At 38.0% G+C, this 26,589-nt stretch overlaps 1 protein-coding gene across 1 annotated transcript; it reads right to left on the reverse strand.

Annotated features, from left to right (window-relative positions):
• Positions 1-306: 306 nt before the first annotated feature.
• On the reverse strand, positions 307-24,817 carry LOC121634214 (meprin A subunit alpha-like). The gene is made up of 29 exons (XM_041976726.1): positions 24,710-24,817; positions 24,607-24,631; positions 24,465-24,509; positions 24,342-24,382; positions 24,141-24,216; positions 16,550-16,667; positions 16,138-16,313; positions 15,739-15,960; positions 15,502-15,648; positions 15,168-15,383; positions 13,646-14,110; positions 13,138-13,311; positions 13,003-13,046; positions 12,235-12,253; positions 10,102-10,190; positions 9,995-10,019; positions 9,862-9,912; positions 9,748-9,785; positions 9,596-9,671; positions 9,394-9,511; positions 9,056-9,231; positions 8,357-8,578; positions 6,289-6,435; positions 5,620-5,835; positions 5,003-5,449; positions 3,714-3,887; positions 3,460-3,630; positions 2,511-2,622; positions 307-469 (listed from the first exon to the last, which is right to left on the reverse strand). Exons 1-29 carry the CDS (start codon positions 24,761-24,763, stop codon positions 307-309), a joined length of 4,047 nt encoding a protein of 1,348 aa, XP_041832660.1. The 5' UTR covers positions 24,764-24,817.
• Positions 24,818-26,589: the final 1,772 nt, after the last annotated feature.

The raw sequence follows: 26,589 nt of genomic DNA on the forward strand, positions 1-26,589 counted from the left end.
ATGATATTCATATATTGTGTAACATGGTATTTTCAAAGTTGAATTAAAGTTGTGGTGATTGGACAAAATTGAAAATATGTGTATGATTCATGAAAATTGTGTGAATTTGCGTTCATAGTTGAATCAAAGCGTTGCAAATTCCTTGAGGGATTGACTACTTTTTAAATCATATTTTCAAAAATCTGTGTTTTCATTCATTTAAATAAGTAGCCAGCAATTTGAAAAGCAGTTATAATCCCTTTAATGAATTGCCACTCCCATGCTAGCAGCATGTTTGACTCAAAATGCAGATGACATTTTAATCTTTTAAAATGTGTTTGCTTGCGCTCTCCTGATGACAGTGAAAATAGCCAGTGTCAGGACTACAGTTCCTGTTGCTCCACCAATCAGAGCTCCCAGGATGCCTCGGTCTATCTTCACTTTTTCACACCACTGACCTGCGTAGTAGGTGGCCTGGCTTGTTGCACACCTGAAAAGAACAGAAATCAGAAGAGTACATGCTCTTATTATCACCTGATAAATAAATACAAGACCAGCTAGCTAACAGCAGGTATGAAACACAAATATAAGGGTTTTTGATTGAAAATTGTCCTGTACATAAATACCAGTTCACTTTTTAATATTCTGTTTACAGTTTAAACATTTTATCTAAACATGCTGGAAAGACTAAGGCCCTGATCTATTAACGCTTTGCGTGTACTAAAACAGGTGCAGACGGCTTTGCTCCGCTAAAATCGGCCCAAGCTTATCTATCAAAGCCGCAAACATGGAACTGCGTCAGTTATCCTGGCAAAACTGCGCCGCTCTCCACTTTGCGTTTCTGAAGCTACTGCATATGCATTATGGGCGTTCCGGCCAGAAAGTGCACATTAGTGGGAGGAGACTATGCAAATAAATCTGGTTTGCGCAGCAGTGGGATTCATGTAGCCCGCAAATAGTTTGCGGTGTTTATGTTTGCTCTAAAAATAGCGTTTCTGAAAAGCAGGTGCTAATTGGCACAACAGTATACGCGCAATGGCTGCAGTAATAATTTTAACGAGGAGGCACAGACACCATGAAAGGCGACTAAGATAATGCATTTTTTTCTATTATATTAATATATTTAGAATGCCAGAGAAGAGGATTGTGGAGACGATCCAGCGTTGCAATATTAGAATTGCTGGATAAGTTTAAAGACTTTATCATGCCTGTCTTTTATTATTATTATTATTATTATTATTATTATTATTATTATTATTATTATTATTATTTCTTTATAGCTTTTAAACCTTTATTATTTCTTATTTGTTCCTTGCATGTTTTTATATGTACAATACCTTGGTTCCTAAAGGTTGTTGTTAGTGTGCCTTATAAATAAATTGAACTTGAATATGAAACTATATTGCAGCATTTCTGGTGACATTTAGATTTTTTTCCTCGACTTCCGCAATATTTTTATTTGTCTCCTTTATTTGTCTCAACTTCTATCGGATAAAAGTTCATTTTGCGTTTGCGGTTTCCTTGCTCTCCAGAACCTTACATGACAGAGCAAACAGCGCCGCTAAATCCTCATTTAAATACTGCTGATTGCTCCGCAAATGATAACAGGAGCAGTCTTAATAGATCAGGCGCTAATCGTAGAAACATAACCAGAGCAAAACTGCGCAGCAAATGTTAAATAGCGCAGCAGTTTTGCCCTCGTCATAACTCAGCCCCTAAGAGTTTTAGCTGCATCTAAAAGTCCCCAATAAAATCATGAGATTTTCAGTTTGTGAAAATTTTAACGTGGATAATTAAAATGCGACAAAAAGTATGTCGTCTTTACTTGTAAGGTTTTACACCTCAGGACACCCAAAAATATTATCCATACTCAAGTTTCAAGTTGTGTTACATGCACTTACAAGATGGTAGTGAATGCAGCCATACGTGCATATGAGGCTGTGCGCACCCATTGACCACCAGTAACAAAAGAACACAGTAATAAAAAGACTAAACTAAACAAAAAGACCCAATAAATATAAATATAATAAGCCCCAGTGTAATGACTGTGCAGTGATGTGCATGCTATACACAGACTGACAGTATGTATACATCTATACAATATTTACAATGTACATGGTGTGCAAAATATAAACTATATAAAATATAGTTCAAGTTAGTGACATAAGTAAATGACAGTGTTTTTCAGCAGAAGGTAGAACACTGGCCAGTGCCACTGGGTGATGTTAACAGTTAGAACACTCTCCACCACTCCAGTGCAGAACATCCTCATGGTTTTCCAGGAGAATCTGAACTTCTTCAGTTTTCTGAGGTGAAAAAGGTGTTGCCTTGCATTCTTCACCTGGCTGTCTATATGCAGAGTCCAGGATAGATCCTCAGTGATGTGCACACCCCGGTATTTGAAACTGCACACCCTCTCCACCAGAGTCCCATTAATCAGAGGGGTGTGGTTCCTCTGCTGTCTCCTCCCATAGTCAATCATCTCTTTGGTTTTATCTACATTTAACAGGAGGTTGTTTGCATGGCATCACTGTGCCAGTTTCTCTACCTCCTCTCTATACACCCGCTCATCATTGTTGTTGATGCAGCAAACCACCACAGTGTCATCCGCCAACTTTACTATGGTGTGGGAGCTGGCCATGGCTAAGATATGAGAAATACAGTACTCATGATCTTTAAATCTAATAATGTAAATAAGGTAAATGCAACCTCAGATAATCAACAAGAATTAAACTGACATTATTGGCTAAAAAGCCAAATAAAGGCAAAATACCTCTACTTTGTTCTTTTCTGTCCAAAGGGCATTAATCCAAAGGTATTCTGGTTTGTTTATATGCAAATCTGCAAACGCTGTGGTGCCATGTTCCTTTTAGAGCCCTTATACACCAAGCCGGCAACAGCCATCTGTTATGTCTGGAGCATCAATGAATTACTGTCTTCCTCATATTTTCAGTGCTTAATGCACCATTGGTATTTTTGGACTCCATTAATGTTTTTTGTTTTATTTTATTTTATTTATTTTACACCTAGCTAAATGTGTTAAATCAGTAAGGAGGAGGAAGGTGGTCTTGACACCACAAAGTTAACTGTTCAGATAGCTTCTCGCTGTCACAACAACATGACTTGTACTGAGAAAAAAAAAAGTTTTATTTATACTTATTTATTTATTTATACTTGATAGATAGATAGATAGATAGATAGATAGATAGATAGATAGATAGATAGATAGATAGATAGATAGATAGATAGATAGATAGATAGATAGATAGATAGATCAGAGACACTGGTATAAATTTCCCATAATCTAGAGGATGCAGATGTGACTTAATGATGTTTTTTTTTTTCATTTAAAGTCTATTTAAAGAACAGCTGAGGAACAAAACTCAGTTCAGAGTTGTAAAAAATAGTCTAATAATGAATAGTAATCCCGTACATGCATATTCAACGCTAATACAAACCTGCATAAGGCTTTCCCCTCACTCTCCACACATACACCTCCGTTAAGACACGGGTTATGGAGGCAGGGGTTGGCAGAACGTGGTTCTCTGTGCTTCTGAGACTCTTGTCTCATTTCCACATTTTCATCTGTGATGTCGCTGCTATGAACTGTCTGTTTAACAGGCACCTCGGTCTTGATCAGATGGGTCAAATCTAAAGAATAATCATTTCAATTAACATCAACAATAGAATAAAATAAGTAGCACAATAAAGATGTTTATATTTCCGATCCTAACCATTGAAATCAGCAGTAAGGATGAGGTCATCATTCTTCAGGAAGCTTCTTCTCTTCAGATGGTTGTGAGATATGAACGTGCTCCAGCCATAGTCTTCACTGCGGTAACAGCGGCAGCTTTCATCCCACACTGCTCCTGATGTGGCTGTTGGTTTGTTCCACTGGGGATTATTGTCTAGAAAGAAAAACAATGTCAATTAAATCCATCCCTTATGGCCAAACAGGCTTTTGTTTGAAAATAATTCTGCAGAAATTGCAGCAACCTGTTGTCTGGAAAAAAAATAATGTGGCTTTTATGTTATAGTCCTGAATCAGAACTGCAAACCTTTCCATTTATTTTCATGTCAAGAATAAATTTAACATCTTGTGACATAATGAGATTTCCATTTGTTGTTGCAATTGGTCATAAATACCTGATTTCTAAACCTTTACCTTGGAGCAAAAAGTTTGTTTGAGTTCCTCAGCCAGGAAATAATTTTTCATTAATTGGCTTTATATAAACATAATTTTAACTTTTACTAATGTGGATTATATGGTGAATTTGTTTTAACTAGATGATGATTGTGCTACAATTTATTGGACTGAAGTGGACTGTATCAGTAAAAGTGTTTTGAGGTAACTTGCCTGTCAAATAGAGGTGAACTTAACTAAATTAATAGACAAATTAAAGTGTTTTTCAAACAGCAGATTATTTTGTGGACATTTTGAAACTCAGTAACAAGCAACAAACCAACCAGGAAAACATCCCTTTTTTGTTGTTATTTGTTTGTTTTTTTTCTGTTTGTTTTGTTTTGTTTTTTTCAGTTGCTAGGCCCAAAGAGCACGTGAAGTAAAGCGTTTTCTGTTTTGCATCTATTTTGCAAATCATGACAGAAGCTTCTTGGAACACAATATAAACAGGAACCTGTCAAAGACACCAGTCAGAGCCTTGCAATGTAAACAAGGCCAACAAACAAACAAAAAAACAGCACAGGGAAGCAGGTTTCTGCAACAATGAACATAATAGCATGAAGAGGAAGATGAGGGGCAAAGCTGGAGAAAGCTAGGAGGAAGATAGGGGAATGTGTTTTACATCTAATGTTATGATCATGGCTTTACAATGAGAGGCTGCATAATCAAACAATCTGTTACATCTGTCGTCTCCAAATTCAAGCGCAGATGCTGTAACTTGACAATTGTTCATTTGTTGTGGCCTATAAACATAAACACTACAAATAAAGCCAATTATCTGCTTTAAATAGGACTAACATCTGAATCTGTGTGGTAAACTCTTATCCTGTTTTAGCCTACCTGTGGTGAAGCTTCTTGTAGAAGACATCCTTATTGTAACATCTGGATCCTGGTCCATGGCAACAACGGTTACCTGCCTGTTTTCAACTGGCCACTGCAACACAGCATCATTTTCCCCACTGCAGAGGTGAAACATAATGCCAACATAGTCAGGGTCAGCACTTTCTCTTCTGTTTGGGTAAACACTGATGCCAAAGGAGTAACCCTCAGAGTTATAGAAGCATCTGCTTTTAAGCGAAGTGCCAGTGGGAGTGGTGGCGAGTACACCAGTGAAGTTGTGGATATGCCATACAGCATTGGGGCAAACGGTCTCAGTAACAGTGACGTCATCAATTAAGATGGCGCCAGAGGAGCTGGATGATCCTCTGATTCCTTGGAAGATGTAGCGGAACTTTTCTGTCATCTTAAGCGACACATGGGCTATTTTCCAGGCATCATCCCCATCACCTGAAAAAATATAAACCCAGTGGTTAAAAAGCATAATTTGGCACCATTTGAGTTGTTTTTTTGTTCTTTTTTTAATCAAACATGTATGAGCGAATGACAAAATGTGAAAGATTAAAAAAGTAATATTTTCCACTTTATTGTAAGTATTTCTGCATTGCAGTGCAAAATACCAGTAATGGTGTGGATCTTTTTGACACTCTGTAGATTCCCCGTCCCATCATCAGTCTTAATCCATATCACCAGCTTGTCACCAGCTGCTCCAGTCATCTTATAAAAGAACTCCAGGCACTGTTCATCTCTTTTCGGGTAGAGGATACGTGACTCCAGCAAGGCGCTGCTGCCAACTGTGCCGGCAGATGTGTCAAACTTCATGAAGTAACCAGCATCTAAAAACAGACGGACGTAAAACATAACCTACTTCATATTCTGTAGCCGCCCTGAAACAAAGAAGTAGTTACTCTGTGTAAAAGTAATGTTTGTTCATATATGAGAACAGAAAATCAAATATTCAAAGTGAGACATTTCACTACTTCATGTAAAATATTTGTTCTACTTGAATGTGACGACAGAAAAGTGTCTCAGAAAAGTTGGGATTAAGCAACAAAACACTGGAAAAGTAAGTGGTAGTAAAATAAAAAAAAAAAAAAACATTGAAATGAGTTTCAGCTGCTGGTCTCCTCTAACACACATGGATCGCTGTTAAAAGATGAGGAGAAGAGAGAGGCCCAGATCCAACCATGTGAGATGTGTTGCTGCTGTAAAATTCAAGATGAGCTAATCCTGAATTGACTAAAGAGCTGACTGTAGATTTAGATGATTAACAGATTTTTGCTCAGTACCTCTGCATCGCCCTGCCAGTGTGTGATCTACATCCACTGGACTGCTGAGCGTCTGGATCCAGTCTGCATTGTCCCCCTCATTCTGAATCATTCCACAGATGTTTACCAGCTCAAAGGAGCACTGATCCAGGAGAATGTGTGTGTTTGCTAGAACAGGTTGAAGAAGAAACAACAATGTGTAAGAAAGTATTTTCAAATTAGCATTAGCTTCAGCTGCACCCTTGCAAAGCACTTTTTTTTTCATTGTGACATTTTATATTCCATTAATGGTACTTACTTATATTGATTACTAAAATATACCATAATTAAATTAGGTGAATTCTATAAACTAAAAAAACCTTAACACCCTTGCATGAATAAATGATGTTTACATGGACAAATATTTCATATATCCCATTTAGATGAATCAGATCAGAGATTCCAGCTGGCGTGTTTACATGGACGTTAGATAAAATGATCTGATCAGCTGTATTTATATGAAGGACAGATTTAATATGATTTTTATGCATTTGATATGTGCAACGCCTACTAGTTCAGAAGGTTTTCTTTTTATTTGAACCATTTGACCATCAAAATGCTCAATAATTGTTCACTCAGTGTGAACAAACAAACATTGTGTCCTCCACACAGTGTCATGCATGAACCGGTTCACATGAACGACATCAGGATATTTAAAGGAAACTGTGACAAGGTTTAAACCACTTCTACTCGATCTGATTGAAAATGCTTTACGATCGTAATTGATCAGATAAGCTGAGGTGTTTCCATGACGCATTTTTATTCTGCTTGATCATTCAATTGGGTCAAAAGTGCTCTGTGTAAACGCAGTTAATGTAATCACAATACGTATTCAAATCTATCTTAGTTTGTTTTCACCATATTTGTCACCAATAAACCCTTAAAATCGTAACATATAACCTATATACTACACCAATATACAATGACTATAAGGTAGCAGCTAACAGGTATTTAATTATTTACAGTGAACGCATTTAAAAGCTGTTTTGTAGTGTATCCATGGTTGAAGATGGGATATTTGTAAACTCACTGTAGAATGAATATATTTATTTTATAATATATATATATATATATATACACAGTGACTTAAGCAGATTAAAGCAGACTTTTGTAGCTACATTAAATTATTTTTCTATTCAGGGCTTGTTCATTTCCAGATGTAAAAATCTTGAGAAGTTAAATTTTAACATGAGACTAACAAATCAGCTCCTGTTACAGTTAAACTACTTTAAATAATACTAAAAGGAATTTAACATTCACCCATCCCGTGAAGTTAAATTGATTTTATCCTCTGTCATAAGGGTAACAAACATCAGGGTTCATTATATCATTTTTTGTGGAAATGTGACAAGATTAAGAACTTTTGGAACTCTGTTAAAATGTGTTTCTGAGATTACATCTTCCCCAATATCTTTGTGTCCTAAATTGTGTAAATTAGGCTTGTAACCTGACACCTGCCTTTTGTCAGTTAAAGAGAGAAAGATGGTGGATGAACTACAGGCCAAACGTTCTATTGCTTTATGTTGGAAGAACATTGGTTGCCCTGACTTCTGGTAAACTAATTTAACCTCAAGTTTGGCTCTTAAGAAACTTAAGAAACATCCGCTGTTAGAAAGACAGCTTCAGAATTCTACATTTGGAAGATGTTTCTAGAATTAATAAAGAATGGTGATATTGAAGGGGTAGTGAATGACTAACTGGGATAAGATTTCATTTACTGAGGGAATGTACACTTACAGTTTTATTTATTTATTTATTTATTTATCTTTCAAACTAACTAGTTTCAGCACAATAACTGTGACTTTGTACGCAGGTTTATTTGACCTCCTTTCATTTACCGTATTTATTTATTTTCCCCTTCTTATGTTTTTTTTTTATTATTGATTTAATGTCTGTCATGTTCAAGATGTCCACAGTGCTTGATGTTTTTGTATAAATGAAAACCAATAAATACAGATTTTAAAAAAAGAAAAAAAGGTAGGTCAGATCAAGAAACACATTCCTTACCGACCAACCACATTAGAAATTCCAACAGGAATTTCTAACTCACCACAGTCATACATGCGGTTGAGCCTGGTGATGTCTATTGCACTGAAGTCCAGCCGCTGGCCTATAACATCATTGAAGAACGGTATAGTGGTGGTGATTGTGGGGATGCTTTCATTCTTGTTAAAGGAGAACGGTCTGTAGTGCATGATGGACTCATAATCATATGGTGTGTTCAGGTCAGTGATGAAGTCATCCTCATATTTGTTGAAATTATGCTCCTTCCCTGTGGGAACAGATTATCTCTGTCACTCTGAGCTTTGTGACCTAACACAACCCAAGCTCCACCTGTAGAAACTTTAAGATTACTGGATATTGTCTGAATATGTTGTGATAGTTTGCTTTGGATTTCAGAGACAACCTGACATTAATGTTAAAATACATGCCCAGTTCCAAACTGTATATGAGATTTGTTTTCTGATTATTTTGGTATTTGTTGCATGATTAGAAAAGTAATTACACTCAAATCCACCGTTTTTAGCAAAATGTTTGCTCTTAATGGTGAAGTTGTTGTTAGCTTAAAGATTTTGCTTGTCATGTTTCCATTAACTCAACTTAAGTAAATATAGAGATGGTTTAGGAGGAAAAATTAATAATGATGAACTGTTATTGTTGAAGTTCATTGTTCTTAAGAAAAAGCCTTTTTACCACAGTATTTCTACTACAACGACTTTGAATAGAGTAAAAAGTAATTGCAACCCACCTTCTTCAATTTGGTCCCACCAGATTTGAACATAGTCATCTCTGTCTGAACGAGACTGCTCATGGTAGAAGCCCAAAGCGTGGAGGAGCTCATGCTCCACAATAGCCTTGGTGTCACACCTGGCTCCAATGGACACATTCTGGCCTATTTTATCATCGCCAACATATGACCAGCATCTAAACAAATAAAAAGCTTCTGTTATTATCAATCTCAGTTTTAAACAGTGTTTCATCACATCTGCATTTTCTAATCATTGACTTCTAACGATTCCAAACTGATTACTTGACAACATGGCTCATAAAGTTGAGCAATGAACAGCTGAGCTGATCTCAGCTCACCCAGAGAGCTTAGTGAAAGAAATGTAGCTGGTCTCTCCTTCATAGGGCTTGAAGTCCACACAGGATCTCAAGCGGTACTCCTCAAAGGCCTGGAGGATCACACCCTTAGCATTCAGCTCTAAAATAATAGAAATTCATTTCCAAATCAGTACAATTTCACCCAAATATGTGTGTAGAAATGAGCTAACTGTGCACAGGTTACCTAAAGAATCAGTTAAAATGTAGGGTATGGGAAACTTCCATCTTCTTGTTTCATCAAGGATTGCATTTCTGTTTGGCTGCATGACACACAGATGAATTTCAACGTACACATTTGAGTAATTTGTAGTTTCTACACACTCTTTATGCACTTACATTTCCAGCGATGTCGCCCTCAAACAGGTGATTTAATCCTAAATGACAGAAAGTGGCTGATCAACAACCAGTTAGGCTGCTGTGTATACATTAATATGAGAAAAAATATTTTACCTCTGTTGATCTCAAGTATGTCATCTCTCAATTCGCCTGCATCAGCATCATCTGAAGAGTAAATTCATTGTTAGAAAACTGTATAACATAAAAACAGCATGTTTTATGTGAGAAATATTTCATAGAGACTAACCGTGAGGTGTTGGAGCAGCTTGCACCTAACGCGAAGGAAGAGACCCACAACATTTAAAACTTAAGATTACTTTTCCATTCCTGCTTTTTAGATGGTCTATATCATACCTTCAAAACCACAAAGACTCCAATCAGCACGGCAGTTTTCCGCAAAGCGCCTCCAGAACCCATGTTCTTCAGACACATTTCTATGGTTCCTGTGTAAACATGCCCATAAAGGCCACAGCTGAAGGAACTTTGATCGGGATGATGCTTTTTAATGAGTAACAGATTTTACACATGTCCTCAAGCTGCTAAACCTGACATGCTGTCAGGTGTTATGGAATGTACAGATAACAACAGTAAACTGTGGACTTATCTGTAAGTCCAACAACATGGAAATTATATCGTTAATTAAAGTACCTCAAAGAAGAGATGGGAAGTACCAGAACTCCCAGTCCAGTGAGTGCAAGATGAGCAAATGAAAGCATTATTTTTCATGCTGTAGAATTCGTGTGCATTAGATTAAAGTTGGTTCTTGAGGGCCCCTGTCCTGCAGGATGTTTCCTGCTGCAGCGCACCTGAATCAGATTAATGGGTCAACATGCTTGGGCAGAACTTGACAAAGAGGCATTTAATTTGAATCAGGTGTATTGGAGCAGGGAAACATCTAAAACCTACAGGAATCTGGCCCTCAAAGACCAGAGTTAGACACCCCTGCATTAGATTTTTGTGCATATTGATGTAATATTAATTATTATTTCTATCAGTAACATAATTTAGTAGCCTTTAGCATTTACCAGAAAATGACTAAATTAATAAGGAAATTCACAGTTATGCTAATTACAAAAAAATAAATATAAACCTGTTAGATTAATCTTTTACAGTTTTCTTACCTTACCACTGCTGTTCCATATTAACTGTTAGCACAAGTAATACTGGAGTTGATGGTTGACGAGGTATTTTGCTATTTATTACTGGGCTTTCATTAAGTGCAGGGATGAACGTTGCAGCTTTTAAAAACAGTGGTTGCACGTGAAGCTGCAGTCAAAGCTTAAACAAAATTTTTACAGAAATGTAGATAAGATAAACAGCTGGGTGTGCTGAAATATGATGTCTTACTGTAACTGTATTTACTAAGCTCTGATTGGCCATTTGATTTAAATCTGCAGGGAAAAAAAGAGGAGCAGATCTATCAGATTGAACTTTTCATCAGCTTATAGAAATATCAGCTATATGCAATGATCTTTGCAATGCTTGAACATTCCATGTATTGTCCACTACATAGCACAGAGGTTCATCACAAAGTTTAAAATCCTTACAAATAATTGCACATTACATGTTCTGTTAGTAGCTGCCATTGCTTATTCTTATTTGCAAAGCAATAATAAGTCTTCACTCACATGTCTTAAAAGCTGTCACATGTCTCACACTCTAAAATTGTAAAAAGCTATTTAAATATACTGCTATACACATTCCAGACAGCAGTGGTTACAGAGTAAACACCATATTCAGACAATATATAAATCATGTTTATTTTGAATTACAATGTGGGGGAAAAATCAAATAAAACAGAAAAATTATTTAATTAAATTTAATTAAATTGAAGTAAAAAAGAAAGAAAAATTGCATAATCAAAGGGGAAAATATATATCTTCAGTATAATCTCTGGCCCCTTCATTACATCCACCTGTTCAGTTGCTTGTTTACCCCAAATAACTAATCAGCCAATCACATCGCAGCAATTCAACATATTTAGTCATGCAGACATGGTCAAGATGACTTCCTAAAGTTCAAACTCAGCATCAGAATTAGAAAAAAAAGGAGCTTTAAGTGACTATGAACAAGAATGGGCAGAATGGTTGGAGATGATAGAAAGACAACAGGAAGTCAAATAAGCACTGGTTCCAACCAAGGTCTGCAGAACAGCATCTCAACACGTCCAACCTTAAAGCAGATGGGCTACAGCAGCAGAAGACCACACCGGGTGCCTCCTGGCAGCTATGAACAGGAAACTGAGGCTACAATTCACACACACTCACCAACACTGGACAATAGAAGATGGAGTGACATTGCTGGTCTCCATTCAGCTCCACATTCAGATGGTAGGCTCAGAATCTGGTGGAAACAACGTGAATCGTGGAACCATCCTGCCTATCAATGCTTCAGGCTGCTGCTGGTGTAATGGTGTGGGGGGCATTTTCTTAGCCCACTTTGGGCCCCTTAGTACCAACATGGCCTGGTTTAACCAGCACAGCCTACCCGAGTATTGTTGCTGACCATCATCCCTTTATGACCACAGTGTAGCATCTTCTGATGCTACTTCCAGCAGGATAATGCACCATGTCACAAAGCTCAGATCATCTCCACCTGCTTTCTAGAACATGACAATGAGTTCACTGGACTTCAACGGCCTCCACAGTCACCAGGTCTCAGATCAACAGAGCAGCTTTGGGATGTGGTGGAAAGGGATATTCTCATCTGTATGAAGCCAAAAAATCTGCACAAATCTGGAGCAACACCTCTGAGGAATGTTTCCACCACCTTGTTGAATCTATGAAAGAAAAAGGGTCCAACCCAGTACTAGCATGGACCAGATAAATTGCCCTATGCCCTACTGTATTTAAGGATGCAAAGAATGAAAAGAATGAAAAAATCTAGTTTATGTTGATTTTAGGCTGTGGATGTTGGAACAGGAAACACATGCACTTACACAAAAAGAACAGATCATTTTTTAAAAGATTATTTAAATATCTTCAATCAAGACTAAACTTGATAATGCCTTTAAAAGTTTATCATGTATAATACTTTTCAGATTATAAACCAAATATGACTTTCAATGTTGTAGATTAAGTGCTTAGTTGTTTTTGAACAGTCATCTTCACAGGTGTTTCTTCACAGCCTCACAGAATGCATCAATTAGGCCTGTTTCAAATGAAAAAAGGACATCACAGGATGATGTTAAATGATTGCAAGTTGAAATGGAAACATTTACATTGCATTATAGAAGCAATATCAATTACCTTATTCATTTGGCATAATGGGAACTTCTGTTTTGATGAGTGATGTTATATCTGTGAACAAAGAAGCAGTTCAGAGCCATGCCTGTTAAATCGCTAGCCTTAATTTCACCTTCCACAAAACTACCAAACAAAGACCACAAACCCTCAAAATCAATGAAGATGATGAGGTCATCATTCTTCAGGTAATTGCGCCGTCTGAGGTCAAAGTGTTTGACAAAGTTCCTCCAACCCCATGATTCACCTCTGTAGCAATCACAAGAGGGGTCATACTTTCCCACCTTGGATGGATTGTCCCAGAGCAACTTGCCTTCTGAAGCTAAAAGCAACAAAATAACAGAACTGTCACATGAAAAGTCATCCCATAGCTCAGACACTGCTGGAGAAAAACTTTTACATGCACTTAAAGTTGAAAATGTTACGATTCAGGTGTTTGGTGCAAAGGAGCATTTGTTCAGGTCAAGTCAATATGAGTTAAAAAGGTTTTAAAATTCCTTTAATCTCATAACTATTTAATTATAAATATAAAGATTATCAATAAAGTTTAAGAATAAACACAGAAGCATAAATATAGACAGAACTGGACTTATTGTGTATGTATTGTGTCATCACTGTGCCTGGAAACTATCTATTTGAACAGAGAAACTACTTACTTGTACTCATGTCAGTTGTGAGACTGCGAGCAGTAGACATCCTCAACAAAATGTCTGGGTCTTGGTCCATCACCACTAGGGTGGCCTGTCTGTTTACAGCTGGCCACTGCATCACTATGTCATTATCCCCACTGGCTAGGTGGAAGTACAGCCCTGTGTAGTTTCCTGTGTAGTCCACGTAACCTGACAAAGGCTTGACGCGAACACCGTAAGCGTAGCCTTCAGGACTGTAGAAACGAGGGCTGTCAATAACTGTATTGACGTTGGCCGTTTCCATGATCTTGGAGAAATTATGGACTGTCCACACAGAATTGGGGCATCTCGTTTCGGTCAGGCTGATGTCATCTATGTAAATGCCACCAGCTGAGGCAGAGGGGTCACCACGCATGGCTTGGAAAGCATAGCGGAATTTAACCCCTACTTCCATTGGGACATGGGCAATTTTCCATGTGTGGTCAGAATCAGCTGGGTAAAAAGGTAGAGGGACAAGACGATAAATGTGTGTAAAATTATGTTAATATTTAAGTAAAAGCAGTAGTATCTTTCTTAATTATGAAGTTGCCATGACGTTAACTTGAATAAAGCTATATCACACTTTTAACTGTCACACAAGTATGACTCATGAACCAGGAGGTGATTAGCTAGCATAGCACACAGAGGCAGAGGGGAAAGCATGTTTAGCCTTGTCCAAAGTTAGTAAGGTAAGGTTAACAGGCAGTGCAAAGGCTTTGTTACAGTAATTAAATCCTTATACTAATACAGCATGTCATTTTTACATTGATATCTGCACTTTCTGAAGCTAAACCAAGCTATTAGCTTAGCATAAAAAAAAAATGGAGTGTTAGCCCCAGGTTCAATAAGCTAATCACCTGTTAGATGTTGAAGCAGCTTCACATTTTCATAGCAGGCCAGTTGACAACTATGGGGCTATTTCCCTATCTTCAATCAAGAGCGTTATTGTTGGATTTGAAAGCAAAGTTTCATGTTTTCAAATATCATCTTGCTCTCTCTCAAAACTCTGCTCTCACATTCAAAAAGTCCCGTCTTGCTCTCAGATATATTGTTCTTCCTTTCAAAACTCTGCTCCTCCTCTCAGGTTTAGTGTTGCAGGTTCAAACCTCCTGCACTCAAGCTTGGTCTCTTTACCTCATACTCAGCCACATTATCTGCTCTCTCAAAACTTCTGCTCTTGGATATTTTTTCCTCTCTCTTGGGTTGCTAAATAAGCTCTCTGTCAAATGTCCTCCAGCCATTAGATTACTAGATAAATGCTGTTGGAGCACTATCTTCTTCGTGGTGCCCTCTTGGTTACAGATAGGAAAATGTCCCCATAGACAACTGTCTGTTTGCAAATAACTAAAAACAACAAGATTTGAATGCCATATTTTTAAATTCATGAGCATCTGCAGCAACATTCAAAACAATATTGGCTTAATGCAAATCTGTAGGCTTACACAAATTTTACTGTATTGTTTTGGGTAGCTGCTGGAAAACACATGTACTCCAGCAACAGTGTAAATACCATAAAATGTGTGTATTTTCTTCATCCTGCGGACAGTGCCAGTGCCATCGTCCATTTTGACCCATATCACTAGCCTGTCCTTGGTGCTTCCAGTCATTTTATAGAAGAACTGCAAACACTGAAGCTTCCTCTTGGGGTAAAGTGTTCTGGATTCCAGCAAAGCAGATTCCTGAGGCTTTCCAGTCTTAGTGTCGAAGTACATATAGTACCCTGCGTCTAGAAAGTGCAACAAAGTAAGACCATCTTTTCAAATATGGGGCTTAATTTTTGCTAATTGCTTTGTATGCTGCCTTGATCATCAGTTAACAGTAATTGGATTTTATGAGTTACATACCTCTGCACTTTCCCAGGAGTGTGTGATCCTCTGCACCCACACTGCTTTTTAAATGGACCCAGTCGGCATCATCCGAATACCCTTGGATCATCCCACAGATGCTTGCATACTCAAAAGAACACTGATCCAACAGAGTTAGAGGGCCAGCTGGGGTACAAGGGAGTGGCAGTTTAAATGTTTAGCAGAATCTTGCTATTTTGCAGCGAATCTGTTTCTAAGAAACTGAGATATACATACAACAATTATACATCCGGTTGAGCCTAAGGGTGTCCATCTTGCTGAAATCGAGGTACTGGCCAATTATGTTGTAGAACTCTGGGATTTTGGTGGTAATAGTTGGGATGGATTCATTTTTATTGAAGGAAAAAGGCCTGTAATGCATGACGGACTCATAGTCATACGCTGTGTTTTGATCCGTGATGTAGTCATCATTATATTTGTTGAAGTTGTGTTCAAGTCCTGTAGGGAATTTTGTCTTTTTTGTTACTTTTACCAAAATACTCCATGTACATTTATATTTAAATATTCAGCTAAAGCTTAAATTTCCCTTGATGATAGCTAAAAATTCAATCATTTCAATCAGAGTAAAACTGTTCAAAGAAAGAAAGTTTTGAATCACAAATGTTCTGTGTCTACCTGGTGTAACCTGGTCCAGCCAAATGTCCACATAGTCATCCCTGTCTGTGCGGGACTGCTCATGGTAAAACCCCAGAGCATGAAGTAGTTCATGCTCAATTACAGCTTTGTGGTCACAGCCTGGTCCCAAAGACAGGATCTGACCAGTCTGCTGGTCACCAACACTGGAGAAGCACCTATAATAATATAAATGGTTTGTTAAAATTGTGACTCAAAATTAAAAACAATGAAAACTCTACCTCAAACCAAAAGAAGAAATGTGTAATAACAGCTAAAGTTCATTAAAGACCACAAGGGTTAAAAGGGTAAGTTATATTAACTCAGAGTTAATTTAGTTCATATTAATATGGTAGCAGCAAGTATGCTGTTTGTAGCATATTTGGTAAATGAAGTGTTAACACTTATGCCATACCCCCCTCTCTTTTCAAACTTGATATAGGTCTTCTCTCCCTCATAAGGCTTGAAGTCAACACAAGACTTGAGTCGATACATTTCGAAAGCCTGGTGGACGCAGCCTTTGGCATTTAGGTCTGAGGAGTGAAGTTACAACAAAGAACAAAAATGTATTGATTTCATCAAGGTCTTCAGATAAGTTTCTAACTCTATAAGTTTAATTTTTAAAATGATCCAGTTTCATAGTCCTGATCAGAATTAGAATCAAGAACATAATTCTTTACATCTGCTAAATAAAAGCAAATAAATGTATTTCTTGTCATGGCTCAGTGGGTAGAGTGGTCGTCCTGCAGCCCAAGGGTTGCTGGTTCGATCCTCGGCCATCGAGCTCATATTGAGGTGTCCCTGAGCAAGACACCGAACCCCTAATTGCTCCTGATGGGTCGTAGTTAAGCACCTTGCATGGCAGCTTCCATCATCAGTGAATGAAGAAAAAAAGTTTGGTCTGCACGTTGGTGTGGTGGTTAGCACCGCAGCCTCACAGTAAGAAGGTCGCTGGTTTGAGCCTCGGCTGAGGGGAGGTTCGAACTTCGGGGTGTGGTGGCCTTTCTGTGTGGAGTTCGCATGTTCTCCCCGTGTATGTGTGGGTTCTTACTATCCAAAGACATGCATGATAGGTTAATTGGTCACTCTAAAATTCTCCCTAGGAGTGAATGCGCATGTGAATGGTTGTTTGTTCCTATCTGTGTTGGCCCTGCAATGGACTGGTGACCTGCCCAGGGTGTACCCTGCCTCTCACCTGTTAAATACTGGGATAGGCTCCAGCTTCCCCGCAACCCTTAATGGAATAAGTTGTAGATAATGAATGAATGAATTTCGTATCATGAGAATATTTTCATTAAATGTTCAAGATCATTTATCAATTATACATATAAAAAAAAAACAAATTACTCAAACCCTACATCTTTTGCAGTATTAATCACCTTGAAATGTTTTATTTAGCTGCCTAGAAGCTTCTTGCACAAGTCAGCAGCCACATGTCAAAGGAAAGAACACAAACTGCTGCATGTCCACCATTCTCATCCTCTGTTTCTGTGTTGCGCTTTTCTTTGTTGTAATTCAAAGGAAGGTGTTGTGTTACACTATTATGTAGCTGACAGATCTATTGCAGTATGGCTTTTACTTTAACTACCAGTCAAGGTACAGTTGGCTGTGGAACTTTTTACTAGATCAGGGTTTACTGAACCAACTAACTGTCCTGTCCTGAGCTGGACCCCTTGGCAGTCTCTGGTTCACCTAAATACATTGGTCTTGGTTGCAGGCTGCAACTTACGTTTTTTGGTTCATTGTTTTGTCTTTTTCTTAAATAGTCTTGATGAAAATATTACGTTATTGATTGAGTTGAGTTAAGTACAGTGTGAAAGCAAACTCGAGCCAGCTGAAAGCTGCAACCCCAAATGGAACTGAATTCCCAATCGAACCAAGTCTAGTGGACTGTTGGGTGTAAATATAACTTTTACCTTTTTCCACCCATCTAATTTCTTTCTGTAGAATTTCTAAGGGACTAATGTCAAGACGATGTATTTGACAACTTGGACCAATTGTAGGTCACAAAGCATTCATAAAAAAATTTTGAGTTATGTAAGATATATGTTAAGGTCAATACACTGTTAAAACACCCAAGAATGCCAACTCAAACCTATTATTACATGTTATAAAACACATTTTTAAAAACAAAATGTTTGATTTTGTAATTTCATTATTCCTTTAATACCGCCAACATCAGCATCAGTGGAGAAGCCTCACAGAATGACAGAACCTCCACCATGTTTTATTTTTATTAAGATCTTTTATTAACTTATGGGCTTTGTTTCATTAATTACAATCTAACTGATGCACTGTGTTGCAGTAGAGCGCTGCATGGGTTTTATATGTACACAACTGTCCTCACCCAACTCAGAAACAGCTGTGCCAGTGTGGAATATTTTATTATCCCAGGTAAAATAAGGTAAAATACTGAGTGCGGGAACCTTTGGACTTATTCAGATTGTCAGTGTGTTTATCTAGTTGTAAATGATGTGATTGCAGATTTTTAAATTGCTGGTTAAATGTTTGATGGTTTTTGTTAACAGCTCCATATGTGGTGTGTGTTTCTGGACCTGATTTTTTTTTTCACGTGATTTTTCTTATTTTACTGAATGAAATATTTGTTGGGCACTGCCTGACCAGACATACCTCCACAGGTGGGTTGCAGCATGAAAAAGTTTGGGAACCCCTCTGAAAGTTGGACAGTGTTTGATCTATCTTGGCTAAGATAAAGAGAAGTTGCTATTGACCACTTCTTGTTTTTACTGTAATAGTAAATATTAGCATTGGTATATCATATTTACTGTGTTACACTGGCATCTAACTGGTTATGTTCAGTTCAGGCCTTGGGTTCATCCAACACCCCACACAGCTAGAAGTGCTGTTTTAAAACTAAGCTGTTGGTCCTCAGCCACATCAGGATGCAAATTAGGTGTTTACGATGTGAGCTCCTCTTTAACTGTCAGCAAATAACCAGATGGAAATGAGTTTAAGTAAAAGAAAGGAAACTTGAAAAACTAGTTCAACAAACCTACATTAATATAGATAAAAGTTTTTTTGTTGTTGTTGTTATCTGCAATAACACAGGAAAGTGGACTGTAAGAATTAATACAGAGAGGTACAGGAGAAAATACAAACTATTTCATAATAATCTGATATCCATGGATGTTTTAAACTGATTCTCTTGTAAAATAAAAGTAAAAGATTTGTAAAAGAACTAAAGAGAAAAAGCTGCTTGAGCAAAATTTGGCTGATGATGGACACATAAATAACAGAAATTCAAATTGGTTTAATGTCCATATCATCTTGGAGTTTAATAAATTGATTAAGAAAACTCCAGCAGACTTCATGTCTTTCCAAAACGATGCCATAATGGCCTTTATGGATCCTCCTACATGCAGGGAAAATCTACCTGCTCTGATTTGGCTTTTCTGCAGAACGAGAACCGTTCTAAGAACCGGACGGTAAGCTGGTTTTGGACGTGTCTCGGGTTGCTGACCTTGGCAGGCACCATTACTTCTGTCTGTCTCACTCTGCCGTCTCTCGCTCGACGTCTCCCTACTTCTCCTCCTCGCTCCCTCTCTCCTCTGCCCCTCCCTTCACATTCTCTGCTTTGCATGCTGACAGCTCTCTACCTCCTCCTGACCTGCATGAGGATGTGTAACCGGACAAGGTTGAACCTCAGTCCATTTTAGGTTCTCTCTAGCAGGCCTCCTGGTCTTGGAATTGAGCTGGCCCTACCTGGAATAGTCATTGGTGAGGATTCAGTGTTGGTTACTGCAAAACCTTTTCCTTGTGCTTTCTGAGGCTTTACAGGTGGTGACAGCAGCTCTCCCAAAACCAGCTGAGGACGGGTTTCACACACACTCATGCAGGGTGGCTGGATTGCAGGTGAGGACCTCAGAAGGAGCATTGGACGGCTCAGAGGTTCACGGGTCCTTACCAGGTGCCCCTGTGGGAGGTTGTCATGATCTGTGGTATAAGGCTCAGGTTTCTCAGCCACCCTGAAGGCATCATCTCCTCCAGCTCATGATTAGGGCTGATGCGCTCCACCTGTTCCAAGCACTACATATACTGGGCTGTGCCATCCCTTCAGTGCCAGATCGTCTTGGTTCTTCCCTGCACGTATCCAGCCTTTATAATCCTGCCTGCCTGCCCGCCTGTCATTGACTTCGTACTTTGGACCTGGCTCTTTGACCTCTGGCTTGTTTAACAGGATTGGATTTCGGATCACGGACAAACCTATCTGCCCCCAACGGGAACCCTCGGATACTGCCTCTGCGGTCTCCCTCTTATGGTGCTCCCGCCTGCAACCTGTACTCCTCCACTAACCTCTCCTCTGTTCAGCAGTTTTCCTCCCGTACCCCAGCAGTCTCTCTCCCGGCGGCCTTTCTCCAGCCACTGGATCCTACACTCGGCTGGATTACCATCTGCTGGTACGTGAAATCTTAAACCCTCTCAATATCCTCATCTGCTGACTGCTTCTTAATGCCTGTCTCGTGTGTCCACAGACAGCTGATCGGAGAGAGACCGGAATGCACAATCATATTATTCACTCTGTACAATAAAGATCTTATACCTATCCCTGGGATACTCAGTTTTTCTGAGTCCACGTGTGGCCTCTAATTTAACTATTGCTCTATTCCTGCAGGCGTCACTCTGGCCTCCATAAGAGGGAGAGGTCGGCTCCATGGTATAAGTTTCTAGGTGGTATAATCACTCTTATGGTGCTGGTCATAATGCTTTTCACATAGATCAGTTGGCTATTGAACTTGAGAATCTCTTTGTACCAGTTTCATCTGGTTTTGAGTCCCTGACCCCTGAGCTTAAGGCTCTATGTGTCGACCCTGGAGAATGGGATGGCTCTGGATTCCTCCTGGCTGACCTGGGCAGAGCCTGTCATTTAATAGGTGCTGAGTGTTGTATTTGGATTCCTGATGCTTCTAACTACATTTCAGCTGTTTTACATTATTTACGGGACCTCATGCAGGTGATGACTTGTACTTATGATGACATTGGTTTACTGGTTTTAACAGCGATAATGATTTCTGAACCTCAGTGTAATGTTATGGTGTGTCAGTGTATATTTTCTAAACTTTTGCTTTTACTACAACCTAGGGGTGTCTATCCTCATGTAGGATCAGCAGCACTTATCCATCCTTCATTTCTCACTTGTGTTTTTTTTTTTTATTAATCTGGGTGCATTTTGACCCTTGATGTGGTTATAACAGTGGCATTCTGTTGTGTGAAGGTGTTATGGTAAATTTCTTTGCGTTTTGTGTGATTAATAGTAAAACAAGGTTTTCCTTTAATCAAAAGAGGGGGATTGTGAAAGAAATTTTGCTGCATATGGTAATCACTCGTATATACTCATATAATAATCACATGTATATTCAGTTTTCTTTATTCATTTATTATTGTTAATCCATTCACTATTACGTTTTCATATTGTGTGTTCTCATTTTACAGAATACTGAAGTTACAGTTTTCATTGTGTATGTGTGTGTGAGGTCAGGCTGACCACTTTCCTCCCAGAGCTCTGATATGACAGAGTTGAGACTGGTTTTTGCACCTGCTAGATAGCAATAGTTGTTTGGGATATCAGCTTGTTGTGGTATGTGGGCTTTGTCTGAAAACTGGAAGAAAGTGGCGCCACTCAGTCTTCTATTCCTCATTTATTATTTTGCTGTTTGACCTTCAGCTGGGGACCAGCTGAATAAAGCTGTTTTTCTCTGATGAATCCCCAGAGTCTCTCCTGACTTCATGCGAGTCGGAACGACCATTCTCATTACTTGCAAGTAATTCTTTATTCAATACTTCTCCTGTAAATAAACCTAATATACTTTTATTCATTCCAGACTCTTGGCAAGTTTTCTTCAACGACGATAACTTTGAGCTCCTCGTACGATACTTTAACATCTCCAATCTGGCAACAGTGATGGTTTGTGTGCAGAGACCAACAGAGGCCAGACCAAGAGGAGAAAAAATAACTAACAGAATCCAAAATTATCAACAAAAATAAATAATAACGATGTGCACTGAAACCTGTTTGTCCTCATTTTTCAATTTCAACATGTGGTTATAAGTAATCACGCAGTGAGACTAAAATCATAAAAGCAGTTTTATGTACAAATGGGTCATTAAGTACTTCAGAACTTAGCAGCCTGCAGTCTGGTCCCATGAACATGTCAGGAAGAACACCCACATGGTGAAGTGGCTAAAAGAAGTGATACACTGTATAATTAATGTTTATTTTTTCTTTACATACTCTACCTTCTGCAGTTTCTAAAGCAAATTAAGTCCTGCAGTATCCAAACACATCCAGCATCCTTTTAAGTTGTAGTGCACTGATGGAGCGAGTGGTGGATTCGATTAAGTAAATAGTAAATTGTTACTATTATCAACTAGTTGTGTAATGACCTACTGGTCAGGATGATCTTAGCTATATATGTTGTAAGTAGTATGGATTACATGGTTTTCTGTATAATGTTTTAAGTCCCCACCCGCACTCCCCACACCCTTTCTGTCCCTCTCTCTCCCCTCCCTCTTCTCTCTACTTTCTTTTCTATCTCTCTCTCTCTCTGTCCCCTCCGGTCGAGTCCAGCATTAAGAGTCTGATTTAATAAAGTTTTTCATGTCATCAAGAGGGACTTTATACATGTAGTATAAATCCCTGCTTGATAGAGTAAAATTGCCCAGCACCAGACAGCAGCCAGACAATCATTCTGTTTGCAACGATGCTGGACAAGACAGGTTAAGAAAAAAAAAAAAAAAAGATTAAGTAAATCCTCCATTTAAGTCTGACAGGTGATCAGGCCATAACCTCCATCTCCTAATAAAACTGTTTACAATAAAACAGTCAGTTTTAATTATGAAAACCAAATTCAGTAGGTGGTTCTGAGAGTCACTGCTGGACATTTATAGAAAGATATTCTTTAAATTAAGGGAAAAGATCTGATAATAGTGCTTCATTGCAGGGATCCCCCACCCCAGTCCCCAAGGCCCACAGTCCTGAACTTTGATGTTTCCTGCTGTAACACACCTGACTCAAATTATTGGCTCAGTAGCATACTTGTGCAGAGCTTGTTAGGGATCTATTTAATTTGAATCAGGTGTGTAGTAGCAGGGAAACAGCTGATTCCTGCAGGATAGCAGGCATAAGGACCAGTGTTGGAATCATCGCTTTAATGCACATATGTGCAGTTTACAGCTCTGATTTTAAGAAGACCAGCAACTGAATTAAATCCTGTCTTGACTGTCACTTGTTCTTGAATAAACTAACATTTTAAAAAATAAAAAAATGTGACAAAAACATGTAGTTTTATTATTGTATTTTCATTAACTGAACAGCAGGAGACAAATGATTTTGTTCAAACATGTCAGCACAAGTGTTGCTAAGAGTACTCCTGAGTATTTTTAGAATAAGTTCTTGGATAAGAACAAATCCAAGAAAAGAAGATTTTCATGAATGTCTTTATTTCTGTAAAAAGTTTGGAAGTAGAACTTGAACAAATTTGCGGCTGGTGAATGAGGACCATTAGCCTGCAGCATGTAGTGTGGGATAAGTTAAAGATGCTGAAATGTCTTTATTCCACTCAAGAATTAGGATAGACCTTTACAGATGTCTCCAAACAGGTTGTTTTTAGAGCAACACATGCTAGTATGGCTGAGAAACTTTCTGATATATTGCACAAGTTATCTTAAGAATTATTAAAACAAATCTTGATTTAATTAACCTGTTGAGTGGATTGGTGATTTTAAATAGACTCTTGTTTTTGTGTTAAGGTAGCAAGGCATAGTACTCAGAGAAAATGTGGATGCACAGGCATTACATGCTGATGCTAAGATTTTCACCAGGAGCCTTCTTGCTGTGAAATGATACTGAGGATACTCTCAATTTTATAATTAGAAAGTGAAGGTTGTTTCTAACCCTGATCAGGACTCTATTCTGCAAAATCAAGTACTTCAAAATTCAGATTTGACATATTTACAATCAAATTGTAGTTAAGACAATAAAAACTTACCCAAATCATCACCAAGGATGTAAGGGATTGGAAATTTCCATCTGTATCGTTTGTCAGTCATGGCATTCCTCCCCTCCTGCAGCATTGAAGAAAGATTTTTATAGACAAAGAACCAACAGCTGGCAATAAAACAATTAATATTTTATTGAAATGGCATTTCATTAGTAAAATAAGAGAATATGTCCAGCTGTTACAACTTACAGGAATCAAAATGTCCCCCTCAAAGAGTTTGGCATCTGAATCTGCAGCACGTGAGGAACATTATTTCTGTCAGTATAGCAATTTCCTAAAGTAGACATTATAAAACACTGAGACATTTCTTACCCAAGTTGAGGATAGGGTTCTCATCCTCACCATACTCATACACCTCTGTATTAACACACACAAATGGCTCAGAGTTCATATATCTGACAATTCCAGTCCCTTAAATATTTAGTCTTTTTTCGTTTTTTTTTTTTCTACGTACCATGCACATTGAGAGACACTGGTATCTGTATAAAAATTAAGACTGTTATAGGACTCGATGGTAATAACATTTACTATAAATCCTAAATCCATACTGTACTTACAGTGTAGGATGTGGCCAGAAGCACTAGTCCAAACAAGAAGAAAAATCTCTCCATTTCCAAACAGCGTGTCACTAAGTAAATGCTGCTGTTTAGTTTACATGTGCACACTGGAGAGTGGAGACCTTTTGAACTAGATGAGGTTTATTGCAGCTATAAAGAGGAACTAAAGGACTTTGACTCAAAACTGTTACTAATTAGTGAATGTTACATGCAGGTCAGTCTACCACACAGCTTTATGATTCCACTTTGTTATCTGGCTGGCCCAATCAAAAAAAAAGAAACATAAAAAAAAACACCAAAAAAGAAAAAAAAGAAACAAAAAGGTCACAAACTCTAATATTTTGTTGCAATGTGGCATTGTTTCAATAAGTTTCTGCAACGTCACAAGATTTATTTCCATCCAGTGTCGCAATGCCTCCAGAGTCCAGTTCTTATGCTCCTGTAGTGGACTACTTGAAGCAGATGATACATGGAGGTAAAACCACTTTTGGACCTCATGTTGATGTGTAAATAAAAAATGGTTTATTATAAAAAGTGACCTCTTAAACAGATTCTGCAGCATTTGTGTGATTTCTGGGCCAATGTAGAAAACCCAAAGACTATACATAGCAGCGGCCTTATGTATGGTTCACAAACAATGGACATTCTTTTCTCCCATCATTCTAATTATTGTAGTTTTAAATAAGGACAAGGAATATACATATATATATATATATATATATATATATATATATTCCATTTTTTTCAAGAAATGTTCTGTAATCAATAATAAAAAAATTATTAACATAAGTGGAAATAAAACTTTGTAAAGCAACACATAAATCATAAACTAATTGGACTTTACATACTAAAAATAAACAAGCATAAGGCAAACACATGAAGCCTAAACAGTGAAGCAACATCCTGCCTGAATATCGTTTCTGATTACAGCACCTCTCCATCTGCAGCTGTGATTAATCCCTTAAAGCACTCGCAAAAGCTGCGTTCTTTGCTAACATGGACATACTGTCCCTTGCATTGCAGGAGTAAGAGATCTGAACACATCACACCAGTTCTGAAATCTTTACACTGGCTTCCAGTCAGTCACAAAAGAGATTTTAAACCCTTTTTACAAATTCCAAAACGTGTAGGCACAGAAAACATCTCTGATATATTCAGAGAGTTCAACAAGTCCAGACCAGAGTCCAGACTAAACATGGAGCAGCAGCATTTAGCTGTAATGCTGCAAACAAGTGGAACAAACTGCCAGTGGAGATTAAACTTTCACCAAATATAGATTTTTTTTCATGTGCCTATCCATAAAATCTTCACGCTAACTTTTTAACTTATCTTGCTTTGAATCATTTTAATGCAATTTGTGATTTTATTGCCATCTTTATTTTTTCCTGCCTTTTACTATTTCTTAATATGCTTTTAATGTTTCATGTAAAACACTGAGTTGTCCTGTACATGAAATGTGCTATAGAAATCAACTGCCTTGTCTTGATATGTCGGTTTTATACCAAGAGGAACAGCAACACGGGAGTAACCATAGATGCGTATACCGGTGAAATCAGTGTTAGGTTGGTTATTCGAAGGATATGCGCGCTGGAGCTTTAGGGACCACCAACAAATGACCGACTTTCCGTAAAACGGAAATGATCATATAGGAGGTAAAACCATTATTTCAATAAACTGTCCATATTACCTAGTGTCTCAAAAGAAAAGCGGAATTCTAACGTAAACAGAGATAAATAACCCTAAACACACACACACACACACACACACACACATAATATATATATATGTATATATATATATATATATTATATATATATAGATTGTGTAAGCAATCTTTTGGATTGCTAACACAACTCTTCCTGATTTTGTTCATCTCTTGT

This window comes from Melanotaenia boesemani, chromosome 22, assembly GCF_017639745.1.
Source record: "Melanotaenia boesemani isolate fMelBoe1 chromosome 22, fMelBoe1.pri, whole genome shotgun sequence".
NCBI classification, from domain to species: domain Eukaryota; kingdom Metazoa; phylum Chordata; class Actinopteri; order Atheriniformes; family Melanotaeniidae; genus Melanotaenia; species Melanotaenia boesemani.